The following is a 25,251-nucleotide window of genomic DNA, read 5'->3' as shown; positions in this document are numbered from 1 at the left end:
TGATTAGAATTTATTTTAATTATTTCAATAATTTAAGTTCCTGCTCCAAATCAGACATTGCAGGCTCTTGAATCTGGACCTCCCACATCCCCAGTGAGTGCCCCAACCATTAGGTTATTGGCTATTCTGGGGCAGGTCACAATCTCTTATGCTCAGATACTATGTGACAGGACCCATCTAAGAATACTTAATTAAGATTCTAACCAGCATCCAGTGGTTTAGAAATTCTTACCTAGAGGCATCTTTCGAGTACAAGGACCAAAAACACCTGTTCTTTGCGATTCACATTCTCAAAGCAAAGGGCAGCAATTTATTATTTATAAGTGTGCGTGGCACTTTATAGATCTATAGAAAGTCAAGGCTAGATGGGTAACAAGTAGAAAATATTAGTGTTATTGCTTATTGTATTATCCTATACAGGCTTTATTAAAGACACTTTCTGCTTACGCTCGACTGCAGTCTTCCTTCAGGTGATTGTCCTGACACTTCACAATCTTTATATTAACTTTCTTTTAAGTGTTTCTTAGAATTTATTACAGTGCTGTAATTTCTAAGAAATACTATTACTTATTTTACCCATACAGTGAGCCAGATCCTGTCCCCTGCTCTGGCCTCTTTGTACTGCTTCAGGGCCCTAATTAAGAAGCTGAGGATTTCCTGGGTATAGGGGAATCCCTGGTTGGCATAGAGCCAGAATAGTTGTCCCTTCAAGATCTCCCAACCCAATATGTGACATGGCTGGAGTAGTGCTTGCTCCAACAAGCCCTAGGTAACATAACTAATGGGTGCAGGATAGAAGAGCAGCAGGGGTACATGTTACACAGGGGGGTTAACAGGCTGCAGTAGCGCTGAGCATCGGGGCAAAGCATATGTGGCTTAAAGCTACCTTTTACCCCACTGCACCTTTGCATCCTGTCTGGAGCCCAGCTTGTCTGGACACAAGAATTAGGTCCTCTGTGTGTGTGTGTGTATTTAGATGTAGAGTGTCTTTAATAAACATGACTGATAGAAGCCTGAAGATACTGGAGGAGGAATGGATTGTTGCCCTCTGGTGATGGTAGTTGATTGCAATTATAGCTGTGTTGATTGATGGCCTGATCTCACTTGCAGCCTATAGCTCTATTTAAAATATGACACGTTACAGAGTAGCAGCCATGTTAGTCTGTATTCGCAAAAAGAAAAGGAGTACTTGTGGCACCTTAGAGACTAACAAATTTATTTGAGCAGAAGCTTTCGTGAGCTACAGTATCCAATGAAGTGAGCTATAGCTCACGAAAGCTTCTGCTCAAATAAATTTGTTAGTCTCTAAGGTGCCACAAGTACTTTTTTTTATTTAAAATATGATCAGCAGCATTCTGAGTTGGGAAGGTGATCTCTAGCAGACATGTTCTTCTTTTTAGAAAGCTGAACACCTCGAGTGGCAAAGATGGAGAGTTAATTTCCTTTCCTGACTGATGAGGTGCTTTGAACAAGAATTGACAATGATTGAAGGATGCAGGAAAATGAAGTGTTTGTTCATTGTCTTTGCTGTGATTTAAGTAACAGAGAGGAAATCACAATGTAGGAGCTTATACTTTGTCTGATTTCATTTGTTGTGAGAACACTAACATGCAAAATACCACAGTAATAATTGCCAAGAATGACCCCAATTAATCACTGCCTCATGATAAATTTAGAGAGGACTAAAACTTCCTTTCCCTCATGCCTTCAAAATATGAGCTGACCTAACTTCTATTTTTAACTGCACTGAGTGAAACCAGATTAGACATTAAGCAGCAGTCCAGAGCAGCAAGTAATTTTCCCAAAATGCTTGGAGAAACCTGATAAATGGAGTGCTTATTATTTTATTTCTCAAGGAGGAGAGAGGGAAGGAGAAGTAAGGGCAGTCACATGACCTTTTTGGAGCAAGGAAGGTCATATAGCAAGCTCCACTGCTTCCTCTCGCTGTCTCTTCCCAGCTCTTAGTCCCTTCCCTAGAGTTTTCTTCTCTCTCTCACCCAGTGTTTCTCCTGCTCTGTTTGAATCTGTTTTTGCTCTTGTGCATTTTATCTCTGCCTTCTCTTCATTTTTAAGAGGTAGTGCTGCAAATGGTCTCAATTTGCCGAATATTTTAAATCTCAAATATAGCTCCTCCATGGGGATGGGGAATATTGAACTATAAATAATTTTGCACTGAATCATAGTATAATATGATTTTAAAAGGCCTACAGAAAATATGTCCTCTGATTATACAGAACCATGAAATAGGGTTTCAGTATTTTAATATATAAAATGGCTGTACGAACCAATCACCCAAGTACAGTATATACATTAAAGAAATAGTGAGAATGCAGCACACTACAAACCCTCTCTTAAACCATCACAGGAGATTGATGTAAACTGTGGTGAGCTGTAGCTCACGAAAGCTTATGCTCAAATAAATTTGTTAGTCTCTAAGGTGCCACAAGTACTCCTTTTCTTTTTGCGGATACAGACTAACACGGCTGCTACTCTAAAACCTGTGGGAAAACTGATGAAAAGCTAGAAATGAAGTTTATGGAGATTGCTCAGTTGAGTACAAGCTCAGATAGACAAAGCATTTCAAATTTTAACAACCTCATTTATGACTCTTGCAGTAATAACTGTTATATTTAGTATGTATGTGCATTTCATTCTTTTCTCCCTACGTTTGTGTACGCATGCCTCTCATCTGTCCGTAGACTATATCCTCTCAGGAAAACTCTCTCCTTAAACTTTTCACCAAATATGCAGACAGCATTTGTAGAGACCTAGCTAAAATTAATCTTATTAGTAGGTGGGGAGCATTCTGTTTTTAATTGTTGCTCATTTGGTGTACAGCACATAAGAGGAACTTTTAAATTGATCTAAACAGATAAGCCATAGGGACTAATCCTTCGTTTAAAGAAATATTTCTTTTTTGCTATGGTTTTGAGTCTTGATTGGTAGGTTTTCTGGAAATACTATTTGTGACCACAGCAGAGGGTCTCAGATTGTTGTTCACCTGGTGGTTGTGTTTCAATCAGTCCTTCATCCTTCCTCTGTCACCAAAACAATTCTTCATGTCACAGTGAATTGGCATTTCCTGAAGTGGGTAACTTTAGGAGACACTGCTTCCCTGAAGTGCTGGTTTAAAACTGTCAGAAATACAAGACAGACTGAGGGTAGAGGCAGGATGAAGAAAAAAAAGTGGCCACTTCAGAGAATTTTTAAATAAAATAGCAAGCTCTTTCGCATTCAGTTGTGGGCTAGTCTTGACATAAAAATGTCTCAACCTGTGTGACTCAATCCAGACAACAACAGTATTATGATCTAGTGTTAACATAAAAAAAAATGGTGAAAAGCTTCAGGTTAAGGAGTCTAAAAAAATAATCATGCTTTAGAAGGTTATGGAGGAGTAATTACCAGTTACACTGAAAAAAGAAAAGGAGGACTTGTGGCACCTTAGAGACTAACAAATTTGAGCATAAGCTTTTGTGAGCTACAGCTCACTTCATCGGATGCATTCAGTGGATGAGAAAGTAGAAGAGTAGGGAAGGATAGCAGTGATATGTGGGAAAGGGTTTGTTTTCCTCCCCGTGCAGAGATGGGGACTATTGTAAGGAGTGTGTATGAAATCATACTTAGTAATACGATTAGAAAGGCAGGAAAGATGTAATCGGGCTGTTTTTGTCTGAAATTTCAGAAATGCTTACAGATCTTGGTTGATAACAGAAGAAATTAGTTATCCACCTTGCCACTCTGCAATCTGTGTAACCTCTTCTTTTGTAAGTTTAAAGAAACCAGTACAACTTGAAGAAAAAAAATTTGCACACACACATCCATTGAATATCCAGTGACGTAACCAGGGCAATCTCTTTTTCCATGATCAAATAGCTGAATAAATCAGGATTAAAAAAAAGATTCCAAACAATCTTATTCTCTAGAAAAAAACTTCTGAGCATTAAATGATGATATCCCTTTTGAATTCACTGGTGGTAAACCTGACATGTATTTCATTGTAGTTATCTAAAAAATCTGTTCTTCCCTGCAAATAAACACTTTTTCTTTTCACTTTTAAACATGAATCACAGCTCAGTAAGGGGCCGAATCAAAACAATTTTGTGAGCTACTGTATAAATAGAATAAAGTAAACCTTTAATTGTAATGCCCCCAATGGATTAAAAAAACAAGAGAACAGTTTAAAAACCTACTAGGTTGATTAAATGTGTTGTGATTTCTGAATAAGATGTTCGCTTTTTATTCAGGGGGTCATTTGCCACATTCACAAAGTAAGGAAAAAGGGATGGACAGGCCGTTGTATCTAATTTGCCTTAATGCTGACTCTCTTAAGAGAGCTGTTACGCTCAAATAAATAATTTACATGAGGCAGAACCTGCCAAATATTTGAAAGCCGCCTCTGTATCGTGGGAAACTTGGGAAAGTGAACTTGACTAACATTCAGGGCACATCTATGGGAAACAACTCAATGTAATGGAGATGGATGTATTAGCAACCATGGGAGAGAATCTGGGGTGGAAGTACAGGACTGGAGAGATGAGAGAAGATATCTGCATATGGAGAAATCCTGTGATATTTCTCCTGACTGAAACTCCTGTTGATGCCAGAACATATATGACAGTCCTGGGCACCTGGTTTGACTGCATAAGGACCCCTGTGCAGGAGAATAGTGAGGACTACCTGGATCCTACAGCTATTTCTCCTGCTTTCCCCCCACATGTAGTTCAGACACAAGTGGTATTGAGCTGCATGCCCTAAATGAAGGCATGGCTTGGTCCAGTGTTGGCTCTAAATCCAACAAATATCCTATTTCAAAAACACTTAATGAAGGAGATGTACAATTGCTTAATATTAATAGGCATTAACTGGATGTAGACGTATGAAGTATTTTGACATACTGGGCTACATTCAGAACTAATGTGAGTTGGTGCAGCTCCATTAAGGGTATGGAGCTGCATCTAGTTACTTATCTCTGAATTTGATCATGCTCTCCCTGCATGTGCTGAATTTATGATACCTTAAAAAGTTTTTAAAGGTTCTATTTATAGGAGAATCATCCTTAAACTATTTGTGACAAAACAACCACCTCCCACCCTTGCCGACAAGAAATCCAATGAGGCAAGTTATTAATATGGTAAATGGAACTGAATTGTTTTTGTTTCTATGTGCCTTTGATTGCATTGTGCTAAAAACTGGCAGCAATCTGCAGTTTTGAGGGTTAGTTAAAGACAATGCCTGCAGGTCTTGCCATGGCAAATTCTTGTAACCCTGCCATAACTGTTGACAAGTAAAGTTTTGTTTCTGAAAACTCAGTGTTTTCCCACTGGATTTTACCAATTGTTTCTCGCTGGTATTACATGCTTGTCAGACTCTATTTCTCAGAAAAGATAATGAATTTAAATCTGTATTTCCTTCTGTGCATACCAGAGCACATGTTTAATGATCCTAATGAAAATTAGACAAATTCCAGCCTCTCCAGATTATCAAATATATTCCATTACGGAAATGGTATTTGAAGTAACATTTTTATTGGCTGATTTATTTTAAGAGTTAATGGAAATATGCTGAAGATGAATGAAAGGAAAAAACTATTTGTTGTTATTAGTATAATTGTTTGTTCTCTAGAAAGAAAACTGTAGCCAGGACAGGAATTTGAATGCTCACAATATAGTGCAAAATGCTTTCTATAAACAATTTCTACTTAAAACATCTGCTTTTAATATAATTTACATTTTAAAATCTGTAGTAGAAGGTCACCATACCTGTGAAAATTGCATAATCTGTTCACAAAACAATGGCAGAATGGGAATGCTGTTGTAAATACATTGATCAGATTTTGCTCCTCTTACTTGTTTAGGTAAATAGTCATGCATATTTAAATGAGATTACTCAGATGAATAAAGTGAGTATGATTTAGCCCATTGTTAATGGACTTTTTTCTTGCCCTCATGCTAGTGGTTTAATAATAAAAAAATCTTTTCTATTGGAATAGTTAGTATTTTATGTAAACATGTGCAGGATAAGTAGCGTGCTCAGTGTTTTAGCACCAGAAATTGGAGTTCAGAGCCAGGATAAATATTTTTCACAGGGTTTAGTTTTATCTTATTCCTTATCTATGTGCATCACAGTACTGCAAAATTATGGGACGGTGTCTGCTCAACAGAGGCCCCTGATAGTATAGCAGGAGTACACTAGGTCAGTGCAGAGCCACTGGTGAGGCTGTGTGGACAAAGTTTGCACAATGCTTGCCTGTGTCAAGGTAAAGATACTGCAACAGGTCCCATCTCCACGAGAAAAAGCCATTGTGTTGCGGGACCCAATTACAACATGATAGTACCTGACAAGTTAAAGCCGTGTGGCCTTGCAGTGGAGGGTGTTCTTTAATCACAGTAAATTCAGGAACTAATGGAAGTTGTGTGACATTGGGCATGGCTACACTGGAAATTTCAAAGCGCTGTTCTGGAAGCACTCCCACGGCAGCGCTTTGAAGGGCGAGTGTAGTCGCGCGCTCTCCCAGCGCTCCTGGTAATCCACCTCCACTAGGGGATTAGCTCTGAGTGCTGGGAGCCTGTTTACACTAGCGCTTTAAAGCGTTCTGACTTGCTGAGCTCAGGGGGGTGATTTTTCACCTCCCTGAGCCAGCAAGTTAGAGCACTATAAAATGTAAGTGTAGCCAAGCCCATTGTGCATTACATGGCTTTGAAAATCACAACCTCCTCCAAGTCCAAATTGTGTTTTGACCGTGTTGATTGTTGCTGTGTTGTAACTTAGTAGCATTTTTGTAGTATGGGCAGGATTTTGGACTCTTGCTTCTATGAGCTCTAAAATTCTACTTAGTCAAAATAAAAAATATTTTCTGACTTTGTTATTGTTTGCATTTGTATTTATAGCATCTACATACCCCATCCGAGCGGGAGGACTGCATTATCTAGGTGCTGACCAAACATGTTAAGAAGACAGTACCCTGCTTCCGGGAGCTTTCAATTGAAATAGATAAGACAGACAAAAAGTTGGAGGGGGAAATGAAAAACAGAGGTACAGATAGGTGAAGTGACTTGCCCAAGGTCACACAGTAGAGCCAGAAATAGAGCTCAGCTTTCCTGATTTCTATTCCAGTATATTATCCACTAGATCATGTTACTGCCTATCAGTTAGAAGGTGCAAAGTGCTTCTGTGATTATGTTCAGTCATTATCTTTAAATATAGTTTACAATTAATGGACCTCATTCTGATCTCACTCTGGAATAAATCAGTAATAAGTGTGTGGAGTTACACCTGTGCAAAACCCCTCAAACTTGCTAATATAATTCACTTTGGGTTCCCTGGAGTATGAAAGGCTCGGTACAAGTGCAGACTTGTCTAATTCCATTGTGTAACCTGCCAAGAAGTACTGGCAAAGTGAGCACAATTTTCTTAAAACACGTCAGTTCTGTAAAAGATATGCCATTGGAAGAATCCCTAATTTCTTTTTGGGGAATGTGTTTAGAAAAAACAAAACAAAAACTCAAGCTAACACCTCAGTCTCCTTCCCACTCCCTACTCTTTTTTCTTTTTTTGAGAAACGTTCTGGTTCTTTTTACTCCATGAACAAACAAAAGAGGTTATAGCCATCCCGATCTCTTCCACCTACCTCCCCCTTTGCATGTCACCTTTAAGTCTCTGAACGCAGGATATGCCATTTTGGAACCTCCTGTTCATCAAGTCAGATATCTTGCCTGATGCTTTTAGAGAAAGATAACCTGACCTTCCTTCCACTTTAAGCTCTACCTATGCTAGGAAATTGACTGTAATTAGTAGTGCATCCTCCTGAACCAGAACTAAAAATTAACTGCTAGAGCCAATGGGAGAAAGCATTCTTCAGCACCATTGAGTCTCAAGAGCATTTCCTGTAATGTTGCTGAAATGAGTTTGTATTGTTTTTGGTGGCAGAGAGGCCATTTTTATCACTGGTTTGGGGGACCCATTGATGAAGGTTGGTAACAACTAGTCAATATCCTGGTATAAGCAGAACCTTAAATGATCATCATAAGTCCCAAAACATGAGAGCGTGAGGGGAAAATGCACAATCAGGGATGACGATATCATCTTTAGTTTAAAAATTAAAACTGTCTAACCTAAATTAAGATTAGTCCATAGACCCTGCAAAAAAAGAGTATTCACTGTACTTACACATTCTGGTTCATTACTGAATGGGCATTGTTAAAAATGGTTGCTGTAAGAGCTCATAACTGAAAGAAATGTTGTGAAAGAAAAGATGTGGCATGCAGTATGAATAGAATCTTGTCTTGAAGCAAATTTAAATTAAAACATTGACTCAGACTTAATAAAGTGATCAAGAATTGAACCACTGTCATTCCTACATAAGTAGTGAAGTGACAATGAAATTGTTTGTGGATATTTAAAGAATGGCTTTCATAAGTAGCAGAAACAATTCATATGCCAAAGAAAACAAAGGCTTGTCAGCCACCTTAATTGCTGAGCCTGGTTCTTTGCAACTTCCATCTGTCTTCTTGTCTCAAAACAAAATATAATTGAATTATGATGAAAAGGAATATTAAAACAAACTAGTGTTACATTGTATTTCTTGTCTTTTGTTTGATCTAATATTTTGTTGTAACTCAAAGTATTTTAAAGAAAATATGTGTGTAGTTAGTATACATACAATTAAAAACAGAAGAATACTTAGTTCTCTATACCCCAAAAAATCAAAATTCCTCCTCCATAGTTAAAAGAAAAGGAGTACTTGTGGCACCTTAGAAACTAACAAATTTATTTGAGCATAAGCTTTCGTGAGCTACAGCTCACTTCATCAGATGCATTCAGTGGAAAATACAGTGGGGAGATTTATATACACAGAATATTTTCCACCAAATGCATCCGATGAAGTGAGCTGTAGCCACGAAAGCTTATGCTCCAATAAATTTGTTAGTCTCTAAGGTGCCACAAGTATTCCTTTTCTTTTTGCGGATACAGACTAACACGGCTGCTACTATGAATCCTCCATAGTTGTAAACCTAAAGAAGTTTTGGAGGATCAATTGTTTCCAAATTCAGATGTTTACTTGTTTTGAATATATACAGAAATGTTATGTTATATAATGCATCTGATAAATGCAAAATTAATTTTAAAAAATCCACAAAGTTAATGCCTCATGATGGTTGCAAATTTAATACAGTTGGGATGGGGAAAAACATTAAGGTTCCTATAGCAATGCTAACTCTCCACATTGCACATATATAGTTTGATTGCTACTTAGGATGTTTGGTTTTCTTCCTTTGTTTCATACTATAGTGTTTATGGTAGCTGACAGGCACTGAGTGTATGAAAACATGGGGTTATAAATATAATTTACATTGAAACATAACGAGCAGTCAAAATACAGACCATATGTGCAATGTGAACAAGTTAGCTGTGCTCCGTAAGTTGTATTTCCCATTGTCCTTGTGTTTTAAAATTGTAAAAGTAGCAATAAGCTTTCCTCTCTAATGGACCCACTTTAGCGAAGTCCCAGTTATACTGCATCTTGAGCTTAGTAAGGAACTTTGCAGTGAAATGGACCAGTTTAACAAGTTTCAACTTGCTCTTTTTAGGAGCTCTTTGCTATGCCCCTTGATTTGTGGCAAAGTGTAATTTGACAAAGCGGTTAGTTTCACTACAAAGTCCCTTCCTGTGAGGAACGGGCACCAAAACTGAACTCTACTTATTTTTTATTAGCATCTCAGTCTTGGATGCCAACTTTCAGTCCTGTGGCACTGTTCTAATTTGACTTAGAACCGATCGCTAACAAAGATCACAAACAAATCATAAAGAGTCCATAAATCAGATAGTGCGAGAAGTGCTGCCTACAGATAAGGTTGCCTGCTATTTTATCAGACCTTTTGTTTTCAGTTATTTACAACTTTGCCAAATGTAAACCATTTGGGTTGAAAATTCGGTGTCGGGGATCTGCCTTAGGCTTTTTTTCTTTTCTCTTCTCTTTTCTTTTTTCTTTTTGATGGGGGAAGGGACATGGTGGTAGGGGAGAAGTTTAATCTAAAGCAGTTGGGCCATTTCAGAGAACCAGGTTGGGGGAAATGTTTTATCAGGATTAAAAACATTTTTTTTTCTACAGTTTTGTTGAGAAGGTCTAATCCCTCCATGCCTTGGAGCCTCATGTAGCACGTGACCAGGATTCATCACCAAATTTGGGCCAATGGTTGGATCATTAGCTTCCCCGGCCTGGGCCGTGGAGTGAGATGTGAACACTAATCCATGCCCCCCAGTTAGGGAATGAAAAATTGAGGCTCTAGAATGGTCATCATTGGAGATAAAGTAATGCTTGACATCTGCCAGAGACGGTTTTTGAATAGTCATTTCTGTCACCGTGTAGAGAGGAGGACTAAATAACCAGGTGGAACTTCCTTGCAGCACACAGACCCAGTATATGAAACGGAATCCACTGGAACTTCAGAATAATACTTAGTTAAGTTTAAAAATTAGTTCATAGGTGTGTAATTGTTACAATGAGGATACTTTTAAATACTACATGGAATGAAGGTAGAAATATTTTGGGGACATAAAGAACACATGGAATAGCTTGCCTTGTTTTTTACTGTGTACTTTGAAGACTTGCCTTATTTACAGTGAAAATGCAGTGCAGGTTTCAAAAGGGTGGCAAACCTACCTCCACAAGGAGACCCACCAGTTCAATATTTACTAGTCTTGGTCTCTTGTCCTATGATGTGGAGATGGAGCTGCTTTGAGACCACAGTCGCAGTAATGTGAGCACTCTAGTGAATCAGGGCATCTCTCCATCTGTCTCAGTCTTGGTTGGGGGAAACGCTGCACACTCCCCCATCCTCCTGTTTAACAGAAAACCTCCATCCACTATCCCTAACTCTCCTCCATGAACACACTGTTTCTGTATGTTCTACCTAATCCTTCACCACTGTTCCCTATGGGACTAAGCCCCTCCAGATGTTGTGGTGTAAAAGTTTGGGATAATTAATAGAGAGAAAGTTGCACACAACAGTCAATTGAATGGCTTTTGCAGGGTTCCTAGATTTGCCCACCATATTCTTCTACAAACTGACTTTTATAAAACTTTGAAAATGTATGGCTGTGCTCTTTTTGTAGATCGTTTAGATTGTCAAAAAATACATTCAAGCAGGCTTTTCTTTCTTTTTTTCTCCCCAGTCTGTAGCTTCAGCAGACATGGATTTGAACCAGCTGGAGGCCTTTCTTACTGCCCAAACCAAAAAGCAGGGAGGTATCACAGCAGATCAGGCTGCAGTCATTGCAAATTTTTGGAAAAACCACAGAACAAAAATTCGAGAGAGTCTGATAAATCAAAGTCGGTGGGACAACACCTTGAAAAACATGAACTGGAGAGTGGATTTGAAATCGCAGTCAAGGCACATCGACCAAATAAACACCCCTGTTGCAATCGTTGAAATGGAACTTGGGAAAAATGGGCAGGTGAGCTCTCTCTTTGTTTTGTAAAACTTAAAAGATCTGATCTTAGGATACTCATATACAGACATTTTACCTATTGATTAATGGAATGCATCCAAACCCAGTCATGATACTTGTTATATTCCCCTTCTTACCTCCCAACTTCTCACTGTGCTTCCACCTGTGCTCACCTTCTTTGGTGTCATCTGGTTTCCGCACATAGTCCAAAATTGAGCTCTCAAATCCAATTCCTAGCCTTTTTAACTTCAGCTCAAGGGCTCCTGAGGTGTAGAAGGCAAACACTCACTCATTCATCCTTTCGGTTTTTATGCTACAATTACTCTGAAAGTTTTCTCTGTTGCCATACACATTACATGCTAAAATTATAGCATGTTGTTGTTACCTCCAAACAAATGCTAGTATTGGATATAATTACAAGGCACCAGGTTTGCTATGAGCAATATTTACTATGGGGAAATTTGCAGATGCTTTTAATTTAGGATTAGATTCATGAAAGTTAGTTTTCATAAAATAAAGAACAGTCATAAAGTTCTATTTACAGTTTTCTCATTGTGACTGCTACTCTATGTAGTCACGATCTGTTTGAAAGAGATTAATTCTTCCACCCAACTGCAGGAAACCTGAGCTTGGATTCTCAATTTTTAAGTCTGCAGCTCTTTTTTAAACATTTATAATTCAGTTATCTAGATAACCAAATAACCTGTTTTTCCATGATGAATTTTTATTCTCTTTAGATAGGAAATGGTTTTCGATTTGGTATCTCTTCCTTTGCAATTTTTTGCAAACCTTGGAATCTTTTATTTTAACAGCATGTTAGTATGATTCACTCTTAGTTTAGTACAAAATTAGAAAAAAAAATCCAAATATCGCTTTAAAGCAAAACCAAGCATATGCTAAGCATACAAGGTCATTATACTGCCCTTACTGACTTAGTTCTAAGTGAGATCAGAATGTGACTGGAAGGTGTGCAAACAGAGAGAATGAGAATCCTACTGAAGCAGCATTGACTTTGCTTAATGAATGGTATTTTATGTGAGACACCCTGTTTGTTTGATTCTCATCTTTTGTCCAGATTTCTTGTGCATTTTCAACACAGTGGACGTTCTCTAGGTATGCATTTCTAAAGTGAACCATCGCTATAATATATAAGAGCTTTAAAATTTTCTACCCAATCTTATAATTTTTCTTAAGGTTAGAAATGAGTGCATCCCATTAATAGCAAATGAAAAAATCCTGACCATTAAAAAGAGTGGCCCAATATATATAAAACTATAAATATAGTTATTAGTCCTTGCTGGAATTATTTTTTACCGTCACTGGATTCCTTCAATAACAAACTAATTTACAAATACTTTTATAGTCTGTCATTCTTGAGAGGGAGGCAGGCAAAGGAAACATGATGCAAGAGGGGAAAAGGTAACAGGCGTTTCTGAGAAATTTGATTTCTATTTTAAAAAAAAATCACAGCAAAAGGATTCCATTTCTATAAACAATATTTCATGACTCACTTGAATTATCTTAGCAAGTCCGTTTCATATTTCAAATATGCTTAAGATAAAGGATTGTGGATATATATTTCTAAACTAGCATTTTTTCTAAAGTATATCCAGCAAGAACTCATTTACTTTATTAAGGCCAAAATCAGTGAATTAAGGGACTATTCAATCTGAATACATCGATTTCAATTACAACACAGAATACAAAGTGTACAATGCTCACTTTAAATTATTAATTTTTATTACAAATACTTGCACTGTAAAAAAGATAAACAAAAGAAATAGTATTTTTCTATTCACGTCATGTAAATCCTCTTAGTCCTTCTTCTTGTTCAGCTGATCGCCAAGACAAACAAGTTTGTTTACATTTACGGGAGATAATGCCACCTGAAAGTGAGAACAAATGGTTGCATGGCACTCTTGTAGCTAGTGTTGCAAGGTATTTACTTGCCAGATATGCTAAACATTCATATGCCCCTTCATGCTTCGACTTGCTCTAAAGTTTTACATTTGTTTTGTTTTTGAATGCAGTTATTTAAAATAATAATTCTACATTTGTAAATTGCACTTTCATGATAAAGAGATTGTACTACAGTACTTGTAAGAGGTGAACTGAAAAATACTATTTCTTTTGTTTATCTTTTTTACAGTACACATAATATAAAGTGAACACTACACTTTGCATTCTGTGTTGTAATTGAAATCAATATATTTGAAAATGTAGAAAAATATCAAAAATATTTATAATAAATTTAAATTCGTATTCTATTATTAACAGTGCTATTAGTCACGATTAATCACAGTTCTGCTATTTTTAATCTTGTGATTAATTGCAATTATATTTTCTAATCATTTGACAGCCCTAGAATTATATTGGAATCTAGCTCGTATTGAATAAGTAACCACATACTGCTTAATTAGGTTTCTCATCAACCGGTAACATTTGAGTTAAATTTGTATATGTTTTTAAATATTGCTTCACTGAATCTTTGGGTTAGGGTCACAATAGCATTATAGTTTTTTCATTGATCTCTCTGTGGGGTTTATTCTTAATTTCTTATTGTTATGTTCACATCTTGAGTAAATTTGGAGTCTGTAGTACTTTTATTATTGTGATCAAGAAAATACATATATTCATGCCAGTCTGTAATTTAACAGCTAGGACTTTTTTTTTTTTTTTCTCTAAAGTAAAAATGTGGATGATATATTTGATGAAATTTTGAAGGTCTTTTCTTGGATTTGTTTGAGATAGCTAGCTGATGATTCAGGAATAAATTATTCAGAACAGACAGTTTTCATTTGAACACCCGATAGCATGGGGTATATGTGTGTGTTGATGTGTAACAAATTAACTTAAATATTTTATTTGTTTAAACAGAGGCAATGAAAAGCTCTATAGGAAGTGTCTCTTTCCAGAATTCAAAATCAAACAGATACTTCATAGATCTCTGTCAGCAGCTGATTAGAACCACTAAACAGGATATAGGATGTTCCAATTCAATATCCGTTATCCCCTGCTTTAAAGTGTAAATGTGTCAATAACTTGAATCACTTTTTATTATTTGCCATCTCTGAATTTAAACCAAAGTCAATTGTCTTATGTCTGAAAGTTTTTTTTAAAGAACTAACAGGCAGAGCTTGCTATGCTACTGAACCAGTCACGGAAGCAACAACAGACCAAGCTTTAACATGTAGTCTGTGTTGGCTAATTTTATTAATGTTTTCTGCTGGATTTTATTTTACTCATATTATTGAGATTGAATATTAAAATGTCCATTTTCTAGAAATTGTTACAACTCATAAATATATGTTATTGATGTCATTTGGAGCTGTGACACTCAGTGCTTATAATGAGGTGTGTTGCAAGGGGGTGGCTGACACAGGTAAAAAGAGGGGGGAAATTGAGCTGGGTCACCGAGGAGGTGCACTTCAAACACTTTACCGAAACTGCTGCTCCCAGATTGACAAATCCCTACATGCTTTTTTTTCAGACCACTTTAAGGACTGTTGACAATATGGGGGAAATGAGTTGTTTTTCCCTCTCCTCCTTCCCAGTTAGGCATGCAGATTGCTAAAAAAGTTGAGAGCGGGTCCAAACCAAAATCACAGATACTAACACCTCTAACTTCAGGAAGTTGGCGTCTGTGTTCTTGATTGGCATTTTGGCACTTTCTCAAGTGAATACTGTATTTTGAGATTTTATGTCTCTTGTATGTTCAGAATCCTGCTGCTGCCTGTTTTTTAGATATTGTTTTCAAAGAAGCAAAAAACATTAAAAGAAAAGGAGGACTTGTGGCACCTTAGAGACTAACAAATTTATTTGAGCATAAGCTTTCGTGAGCTACAGCTCACTTCATCGGATGCATTCGATGAATTCTTTTTGTGAATACAGACTAACATGGCTGCTACTCTGAAACCTGTCATGAAAACACTAGTCAGCCCCACCAAATACTCAACTTCACTGCCTTCCCATTTATGTTAGGGGCTGCCTGAAAACTGTCCTAAAATTGCCTTGCTTCAGTCTACTTCATTGACTTTTCCTCATTCCATTCTCTACTCGTGCCATTCTTTGCTCATCAGTCACCAGCTTTCCTTTCCTTTCCTTTCCTTTCCTTTCCTTGCTGTGCTTTCTAACACCCGTATCCCTCTTCATACAAGAGTCTTATCTTTTGCCATCTAAAAGTGTCCTCTTGTATCTCTATACCTCATTGACTCTCTTTCAAATTTTGTGTAGCTTTTCTCCTTTGCTTATACCTCTGCATCTCATTCTCCCTCTGTTATTTCTTCATAACTACTTTTTTCCTCTAAAGTCTTTTTTTTTGGGAGGATACATTGTCAGTGGCATAAGAAGGTGGATGTTTCAATTTTGTACTATGGTTTGCTATTAAACCTTGGAGCTGTGCCATATACACAAACTTGTGTTCTGGTCTGGGTGAGTATCCTCTGATAGTTGACTCTCTCTTTTCCCTAGAGCTGTTTACTTTCCATCCAATATACAAATCCAGTTAATGCTAATCGTATTCTTGGAAATGTGCACTTATAAATCAACCGCAAACTATTCGAAGTAGAACTGCTTTATTTATATATAGTCACTTGCAATGTATACCTGTCACTGAAGTTCTCCAGTTTACCAGAGAAGGCAAACTTCTGTTTATATAATGAATAGTCTGCAGCTACTCCACTGCTGTCTTTGATAGTAGAAATGTATAGAGAAAATATGTGCATAGCTAACACTATCCATTTTCACTGAGGAATCCATTTTTTTTTCTTACAAGACTTTTTTTTTTTTTTATTTTAAAAAACCAGCAAGAATGGGTGATGTTAATTACTGGCTTCGTGGCTGAGGGCTTTAAAGGCAAAAAAGCTGGTCATGGCATGAAGGGAGAACAATACTTCATTGTATTCTATTGTAATTTAGAGCCTGGCTTGGTTTAAGGTGGTCACAACTTCTTTCTGAGTTTCTGGAATTTAGGGAGACAAGGTAGGTGAGGTAATATCGTTTATTGGACCAACTTCTGTTGGTGAAAGAGTCAAACTTTTGAGCTTACACAGAGCTCTTCTTCAGGTCTGGGAAAGATACTCAGAGTATCACAGCTAAATACAAGTTGGAACAGATGGTTATGCGTAAGGAATTAACACATGTTGCAAGAGACCATTCAAGGTGAAGTGAGCAGTTAACACTTTAATCTGTAAAACAAGGATAGTTAGCAGGTTACAGATTGTTGTAGTGAGCCATAAATCCAGTATCTTTATTGAGTCTGATTTCTATTGTCTAGCAAAGTTATGAATTTAAGCTGCCACGCTCATCTTTTGAGGGTGTTGTACATTTCCTCTGAGGATAAGGACTCTGCACTATTTTCATGAATGTTGCAAGCCCAGGGTGCACAAAAAGAACTGAATGAGTGGGGAACATGACAATTCCTTGGAGGACAGATTGCTGTGGGACATAGTGAAAACCAGTTCAAGGTTGTTGGTGGCATTTATGGTCAGGGTGGATTTGATTTAAATCAATAGTCAGGACGACTCGATTTAATCATGGATTTCTACGTAAAAGTGCATTCTTGTTGGTTGTTATAACTTGAATACATATTCTTCACAACTCAGAGATAGATGTAGGTTTCATTTTTAGGAGGTACACACTATACATTTTTAAGTGATTTATTTTGAACACTTTTCAAATTAGTTTTACAGCTATATCAGAAAATGAATGATTGTTTATTTCATTTATAATAAGCAGATATTTATGAAGTCATTGGGAGGTGAACTATCTCCAATTCAACAGGTTAATCATTAATATTTGGAGGATTTTCTTGCCATGCTGTATTAGAAGGAGAACATCACCAGACAGACATTTAATTTGTTTTATTTAACTAAAACAACAATGTTATGTATTCTGGATTTTTTTCTTCAGCAGCAAACATATAATATTTTAACAAAACAAGCATATGAATTTTTGAATTTTATTAAACATTCAAGTTTTCTAAAATCAGGTTTGTTTTTGTTAAAATTGTTTTAACTAAAATAGTTAAATGAAATATTAAAAAAAAAAAATCAAATCGACTATGTCAGCCAGGTCAACATGAGAAACTTAAAATATTGGCGACTGCAGCTAACTTAGTCGTCTTCACCTTCATTTTCCTGTTTGTTCCATAATCTGGAAAAGAAAAACAAGCTTTCTGGCTTTTTCAGGTCCCAAACGTTTTCTTAATTTGGAATGAATTAGTCCAAAGGAAGAAAATATTCTTTCTACAACGGCAGAAGAAGCTACTGCTGTTAAAAGTGAGATTATCACTTCACAGTCTCTGAATCTATGTGCTGAAGTGACTTTCACCAGTTCACTGGTGTGACTTTCTTTAAAACATCATCAGCACACATATACTTCTTGAATGGTTCTTATTTCCAAACTGGGTCTCTTTTACGGCCTGCTGCCATTATTGGTTTTTCCTTTTAGTGAGAGAATGGTTTGGAAGATCTCAGATCAGTGAAGGCTACACTCAGAAAGACCTCAAGACTTCTGGAATATGCTGCTCAAACAGTTTCATTTTTGTTTCTACCGCCTGTCCCTCCCTTCTCACATTTATCTCCAGACTTCTCCTTGTCCAGATCTATTCAACTTCCAACAATCTTCTATTCATTGAACTTTTTGAAACTTTGCACTTTTAGAGAGAGGTAAGGGATTGACTCTGTGTACACAAATTTGCAGAGGGACAATAGGGTTGAGGTCTGTTATTTCTCACCTCTATACGTTATTCATTTATTTATTTGTTTAAAAACATTTTTGCTGTTAACAAGCATGTTATCTCTGGAGACACAATCCACAGACAACTGCAAAACTAAGCATCTCTGATGGCATCTTCCAGACTGTGCACCGAGTCCCACTGGGTAGACAGAAAGATTAACCTAAATAATCTATACAGCAGCTCCTGGAACCCTATAAGATTGGGTCCCTAATCCATGAACTATTGGAACTCATTTACAAAACTTTTCTAAACATTACATGAATATATTGTCTCATACTATAGAATTAGAATTTATAATCCCTATTCCATAATGAGATATCTTTGAGCTATAATGTATCTTAATTGAAGCTATCTTTAGATAGGTTTTTTCCTCAAAAAGCATTTTATAAAAAAAAAAATCCTATTTAAATTAAAAAAATCTAATTTTTTTTTTAAAGCATTGATTTTTATCCACTCTGTTCACAGAGCTGCTGAGGATGGTGGAGTGTTGGTTCTGGGCCCGAGAAACAAGCATTGGCTAGTGGGATCACATCATAATGTAGGTTTCAGAGTAGCAGTCGTGTTAGTCTGTATCCACAGAAAGAACAGGAGTACTTGTGGCACCTTAGAGACTAACAAATTTATTAGCGCATAAGATCACAAAAGCTTACGCTCTAATAAATTTGTTAGTCTCTAAGGTGCCACAAGTACTCCTGTTCTTTTTATCATCATGTAGGTTTGAGATGATGAGCAGTAGCTTCAGAACTTCCAGATGGTCACGGCCACATTCCTGGATGTGTGCACTGTGCTCACTCCAGCCATCCAGTGCTGGGACGAGAGAATGAGAGCTATACTGACAGTGGAGAAGTGAGTGGTGTGGAAACTTGAAATGCCAGATTGCTACTGATCAGTCAGGATTCAATTTGGAGTTGGGAAATCCACTGGGGATGCCATTGTCATGCAAGTATGAGGCAATTAATCGCCTCCCGCTATGCATTGCTGATCGCTTGGAGCAACAGATGGCATACACATCTCTATTTTGGCACCAGACCACCTTGCCACTGAGTATATCAACAGAAAGGGCTACTTTTCCATGGTTATGCAAGCATTAGTGGATCACCGAGGGAACTTCATTGACATCAGTGTGGGCTGGTCAGGGAAGATGCATGATGCTCACATCTTTAAGAAAGCAGGACTGTTCAGAAAGCTACAAGCAAGGACTTTCTTTCCCAACCAGTGGATTACCATTGGGAATACTGAAATGCCAATAGTGATGCTGAGGGACCAAGCCTTCCCCTTTCTCTCCTGCGTCATGAAGCTGTACACCAGCCACCTCAACAATACCAAGGAATGATTCAATCACCAGCTCAGCAGGTGCAGAATGACAGTTGAATATGTGTTTGGTTGTTTGAAGGGTTGCTAGGCGTTGTCTTGTACTCACAAGATTGGACCTCAGTGATAAAAATATCCCAGTGGTTACAGCTGTCTGCTTTGTCCTGTATAATATATGTGAAGCAAAGGGGGAAAAGTTTCCACTGGGGTGGATGTGGAGCATCTGTCTGCTGAATATGAACAGTCAGACACAAGGGCTAATAGAAGACCTCGATGTGGAGCTATACGGCTCAGGGAGGCTCTGAAAGAGTAGGGTGTGTTGTTGCAGTGTGCTCTACACTCTTTTGTGGCCTGGCAGGAATCATGTGGTGATTGCTGTACATGTAGGAATATAACATTCTCAGTGCACCTATTAACTTTTTTTGTAAATTATCCTATGAGTGACACTGTGCAATGACAGGTAATTGGGTGTTTTGAGAACTGCTGATCACTTGGCAGCATACGTTGTGAACTAATAAAGATGAATTATGTTCCAAATAATAGAATTGTATTCTGTAACAAAATCAATGCAAAAAAGGCAATTTTAAAACAAATCCGTAAAAACTTAATAAAAGAACAGAATTTATGGAGAAGTAAGAACATTCATATATATTTCCACTACGCATACACCAACCATGGCTTTCACAGGTCAGTGTGTATGAAGCTGTGATTGTCTTTAATGTCTCTTGGGGTGGAATGGTAGGGGTAGTGCAGTGACCCCCTGATGCAAGGGCGTTGAGTTATATGGGCCCATGGTACCCAGGCTCCAGCAAATGCGGCTCAACCAATGTTGAGACCTGGCCCCGTGTGCCCCCTCCCCCGAACATCCCCAAGTCCCTCCTGCCGGCCCTACACACCCCTTCCCCCGAGTGTCTCTTCCTGCCGCTACTTGCTACAAGGGAGCAGCGCTGGGGTAGGCTGAGGCGGCTGCTGCGCCTGCGGAGGGAAGAGGGGAGGAGGCGCATGGCAGCCCCCTCCCCATCCTCAGAAGGCCATTCCAAGGAGGGGGCTTATCCTGGCTGGACCTCCTGAGCAACAGCCTGGGGGGGGGCTTGGGTGAGTGTCATGCCAGGGAAGGGAGGGGGGCCAGGGAGCCAGGGGGCTCACTGCTGCTGGCGGGGAGAGGGGTGGGGGAGTCCTCCTCTCTGGTCCCCAGCCCCAGCTTAGCCTGCCTGCTGCTCCCCAAACTCCTCATCCCTGGCCCAGCTCCACACCCTCTCCCACACCCGAACCCTTTATCCCAGCCCAGAGCCTGCACCCAACACCCCAAACCCCTCCCACACCCCCTCCTGCACCCCAACCCCCTGTCCCAGCCTAGAGCCTGCACCCCCCCCACACCTAAACTGTCTCCCACAGCCTGCACCCTAAAGCGCCTCCTGCACCCAAATTTTGTCCCAGAGCCCGCACCCCTCCCACACCCAAACTTTCTCCCAGAGCCTTCGGCAGACGTGTGTGTGTGGCAGCCGAAGGACTTGGACCTGTTCTGGGCACCACCAAAAATTATACAAACCTGCCGCCCCAGCCCTGATGCCATCTGGAATGTTGGGGGTATAGGGAAGTCCCAATATTGAATTATCAGTGGGCTGCACAGGGAGGCGAGCCTGGGTTTGTTGAACCTATAGGTCCACCAGAGTCTGCCCCATCTGTGTTTGCTGCCTGAGAAACCCTGTTATGTCGTGGTGCATCTTCCTCTTTTTCCTGCTAGGACTTTTGGGCTATTCTCCTGTCCACGCTTTCCTTCTCCAAGCTGTCCACAGCGTTCATCGTCCTGGCACTATACTCATTGTCGGATGCAACACTGGCTTGCAGGATCTCATTGAACATGTCATCCTGAGTCCTCTTCTTTCTCCTCCTTCTGTGGCTCAGGTTTAGTGGGTGTGGAGTGGGAGACCCTGAAGGCAGCAGTGGCAGCAACTGCAGATACAACACACAGAGGTACCATTGGCAATGTATTCATGACAGAAAGCGAAACTTAAGATGCTGAATTCACTTCCCTTGCTCCCCAAAAAGGTTAAGCACTGCTGCCTCACTTCTGCTTGGGATTGCTTGTGCACGATGCCAGTCTCAGCACTAGTCGTGGTGAGTATGGCCCGCCAGGGGTTGGGGAAATGAGGAGGGAATTGCTCAGTTGTGTCATTCTAGTAGTATAGGGTAGTGGCATTGAATACTGGCACTGTTTTTCACAGGTGGTGATTTTAGCTGGTACCTCACTCCTGAGAGTAACACAGGCAGAGAGAGCATAGCTGCTCCTGGCTTCCTGAAGCCGCTTGGGCCAGTATGCTGCTAGCCTGCTTACTGCAATGGTGCCTGCTGAAGTTATCACTGAGTGGCGTGGGAAAGTGGCCTACCATGGAGGAAGAAATAAGGTGGCCCTGCCTAGAAATCTTCGGAGGAGGATTGCAGAGTACTCCCATGAAAGTTTAATTGAGATCTCTCAGGAGGATTCAAGGGACATCCCCATGTATGTAAAAGTGCTCTGCATGCTCTCCCTCCCCTGCCTAATTTTAGAGGGGAAAGAAAAGTAGATAGAAACTCTGCCTCTCTTGGTCGTATAACTACCTCTTCTAGCACAAATACATTTAATGAAAAGTCAGAAGCTGTGTCCTGCTACTTTGAGGGTACCATTGTTGTAATTGAAAATGTATCTACACGCTCACGCGGGGTTCCTTCCCCTGCATCACGCTTGCCTGGCTGGACTTCAGTGGAGTCAGAAATAGGTCCTGGCTCGCTGTGCAACTGGGTTGACCTAAGTACATCAACCCTGGCTCTGTGCCTCTCAGAGAGGTGGTGTTACTATGCTGGTGTATTGGGGCGCTTACAATTAGGTCACTAAAAAGAAAAGGAGTACTTGTGGCACCTTAGAGACTAACAAATTTATTGGAGCATAAGCTTTCGTGAGCTACAGTTCACTTCATCGGATGCATACAGTGGAAAATATAGTGGGGAGATTTTATATACACAGAGAACATGAAACAATGGGTGTTACCGTACACACTGTAACAAGAGTGACCAGGAAAGGTGAGCTATTACCAGCAGGAGAGGCGGGGGGAGGGGAAACTTTTTGTAGTGATAATCAAGGTGGGCCATTTCCAGCAGTTTACAAGGACAGTAGGGGGGGAAATAAACAAGGGGAAATAGTTTTACTTTGTGTAATGACCCATCCACTTGCAGTATTTATTCAAGCCTAAGTTAATTGTATCCAGTTTGCAAATTAATTCCAATTCAGCAGTCTCTCGTTGGAGTCTGTTTTTGAAGGATTTTTGTTGAAGAATTGCCACTTTTAGGTCTGTAATCGAGTGACCAAAGAGGTTGAAGTGTTCTCCGACTGGTTTTTGAATGTTATAATTCTTGACGTCTGATTTGTGTCCATTTACTCTTTTACGTAGAGACTGCTCAGTTTGGCCAATGTACATGGCAGAGGGGCATTGCTGGCACATGATGGCATATATCACATTGGTAGATGCGCAGGTGAACGAGCCTCTGAAATCTGGGCTGATGTGATTAGGCCCAAAGATGGTGTCCCTTGAATAGATATGTGGACAGAGTTGGCAACGGGCTTTGTTGCAAGGATAGGTTCCTGGGTTAGTGTTTTTGTTGTGTGGTGTGTGGTTGCTGGTGAATATTTGCTTCAGGTTCGGGGGCTATCCCCCAGTGAGGACTAGCCTGTCTCCCAAGATCTGTGAGAGTGACAGTCTCTACATAAAAGAATAAATGGATACAAATCAGATGTCAAAAATTATAACATTCAAAAACCAGTCGGAGAACACTTCAACCTCTCTGGTCACTTGATTACAGACCTAAAAGTGGCAATTCTTCAACAAAAAAACTTCAGAAATAGACTCCAACGAGAGACTGCTGAATTGGAATTAATTTGCAAACTGGATACAATTAACTTAGGCTTGAATAAAGACTGCGAGTGGATGGGTCATTACACAAAGTAAAACTATTTCCCCTTGTTTATTTCCCCTCCTACTGTCCTTGTAAACTGCTGGAAATGGCCCACCCTGATTATCACTACAAAAGGTTTCCCCCCTCTCCCCCCCCCCCCGGCTCTCCTGCTGGTAATAGGAGATCACTCTTGTTACAGTGTGTATGGTAACACCCATTGTTTCATGTTCTGTAGAATCATTGAATCATTGAATATCAGGGTTGGAAGGGACCTCAGGAGATCATCTAGTCCAGCCCCCTGCTCAAAGCAGGACAAATCCCCAATTTTTGCCCCAATCCCTAAATGGCCCCCTCAAGGATTGAACTCACAACCCTGGGTTTAGCAAGCCAATGCTCAAACCACTGAGCTATCCCTCCCCCCTATTCTCTGTGTGTATAAAATCTCCCCTCTAAATTTTCCACAGTATGCATCCGATGAAGTGAGCTATAGCTCACGAAAGCTTATGCTCTAATAAATTTGTTAGTCCCTAAGGTGCCACAAGTACTCCTTTTCTTTTTTGCGAATACAGACTAACACGGTTGCTACTCTGAAACTAGGTCACTGTAAGCTGCCTTGCATCAACTTAACTTTGTGGTGTGGACAAGGCTTACCTCTGTCTAAAAAAAGACATTTTACCTCCTTGCTTACACACCATAGGTTATATTTTGTATTTTAATACCTTGGACTGATTAAAGTGTAGATTTTGTAATTTATTTTCTAATGGCTTATCTGTTAAAAAATTGTCATTTTAACATGAATTTATTTTGAATATTTATATTACAGTAATTCATTATTTAAATGGATTAATAAAGCCATTCTGCATGCGGGAAAGCATGTTCTATGAGAAAATAGTGTTTTCCACCTTATTACTTTTATATTTGGAAATCTACTGTAAGTTCTTCACCCCTACAGACCACTCAGTTGCACTGTTGGGAAGGCTATCTTTGCTTTACTGATCATAGAAAGCCAGGTATTTCTGTTGAAATGATCTATTCTGAAACCAAACTGTTTACCATTGGCAAAACAAATTTTTTAAAAAATTATGCAACCTTAACTTGTCTGACTCCATTTCCCATTTAAAAATGGGAAATACCTACTTAACAGAGATGTTGTAAGACTTAGTTAATGCTTATTAAGTAGAATGAATACTAGTCTAGTTTTCACTACAGCTTCTCACAATTTCTGTGCAGTTTAAATAGTTTCTCTCAAATTTAAATTAAGGTCAACAGAATCATAGAATCATGGAATATCAGGGTTGGAAAGGACCTCAGGAGGTCATCTAGTCCAACCCCCTGCTCAAAGCAGAACCAATCCCCAACTAAATCATCCCAGCCAGGGCTTTGCCAAGCCTGACCTTAAAAACTTCTAAGGAAGGAGATTCCACCACCTCCCTAGGTAATGCATTCCAGTGTTTCACCACCCTCCTAGTGAAAAAGTTTCTCCTAATATCCAACCTAAACCTCCCCCACTGCAACTTGAGACCATTACTCCTCGTTCTGTCATCTACTACTGAGAACAGTCTAAATCCATCCTCTTTGGAACCCCCTTTCAGGCAGTTGAAAGCAGCTATCAAATCCCCCCTCATTCTTCTCTTCTGCAGACTAAACAATCGCACTTCCCTCAGCCTCTCCTCATAAGTCGTGTGTTCCAGTCCCCTAATCATTTTTGTTGCCCTCCGCGGGACTCTTTCCAATTTTTCCACATCCTTCTACTACTCCCGACACACTACTCCAGATGAGGCCTCACCAATGTTGAATAGAGGGGAACGATCACATCCCTCGATCTG

The 25,251-nt window shown here is 39.3% G+C and overlaps 1 protein-coding gene across 3 annotated transcripts in view; it reads left to right on the top strand.

The window, feature by feature from the left end:
• COMMD1 (copper metabolism domain containing 1) overlaps positions 1-25,251 on the top strand; it is a 114,670-nt gene that overhangs the window by 26,867 nt on the left and 62,552 nt on the right. For 2 of the 3 annotated variants that reach the window (XM_038394824.2, XM_038394826.2), the window contains exon 2: positions 11,173-11,454. In XM_038394824.2, the coding sequence (XP_038250752.1) occupies positions 11,173-11,454 (282 nt within the window). Of the gene's footprint in view, positions 1-11,172; positions 11,455-14,533; positions 14,542-16,205; positions 16,557-25,251 lie in introns of those variants that run through there. The other variant, XM_043512059.1, reaches the window with a different exon arrangement.

Source organism: Dermochelys coriacea, chromosome 3 (genome assembly GCF_009764565.3).
Source record: "Dermochelys coriacea isolate rDerCor1 chromosome 3, rDerCor1.pri.v4, whole genome shotgun sequence".
NCBI lineage: Eukaryota > Metazoa > Chordata > Testudines > Dermochelyidae > Dermochelys > Dermochelys coriacea.
This window is presented reverse-complemented; position numbering and strand designations above follow the sequence as displayed.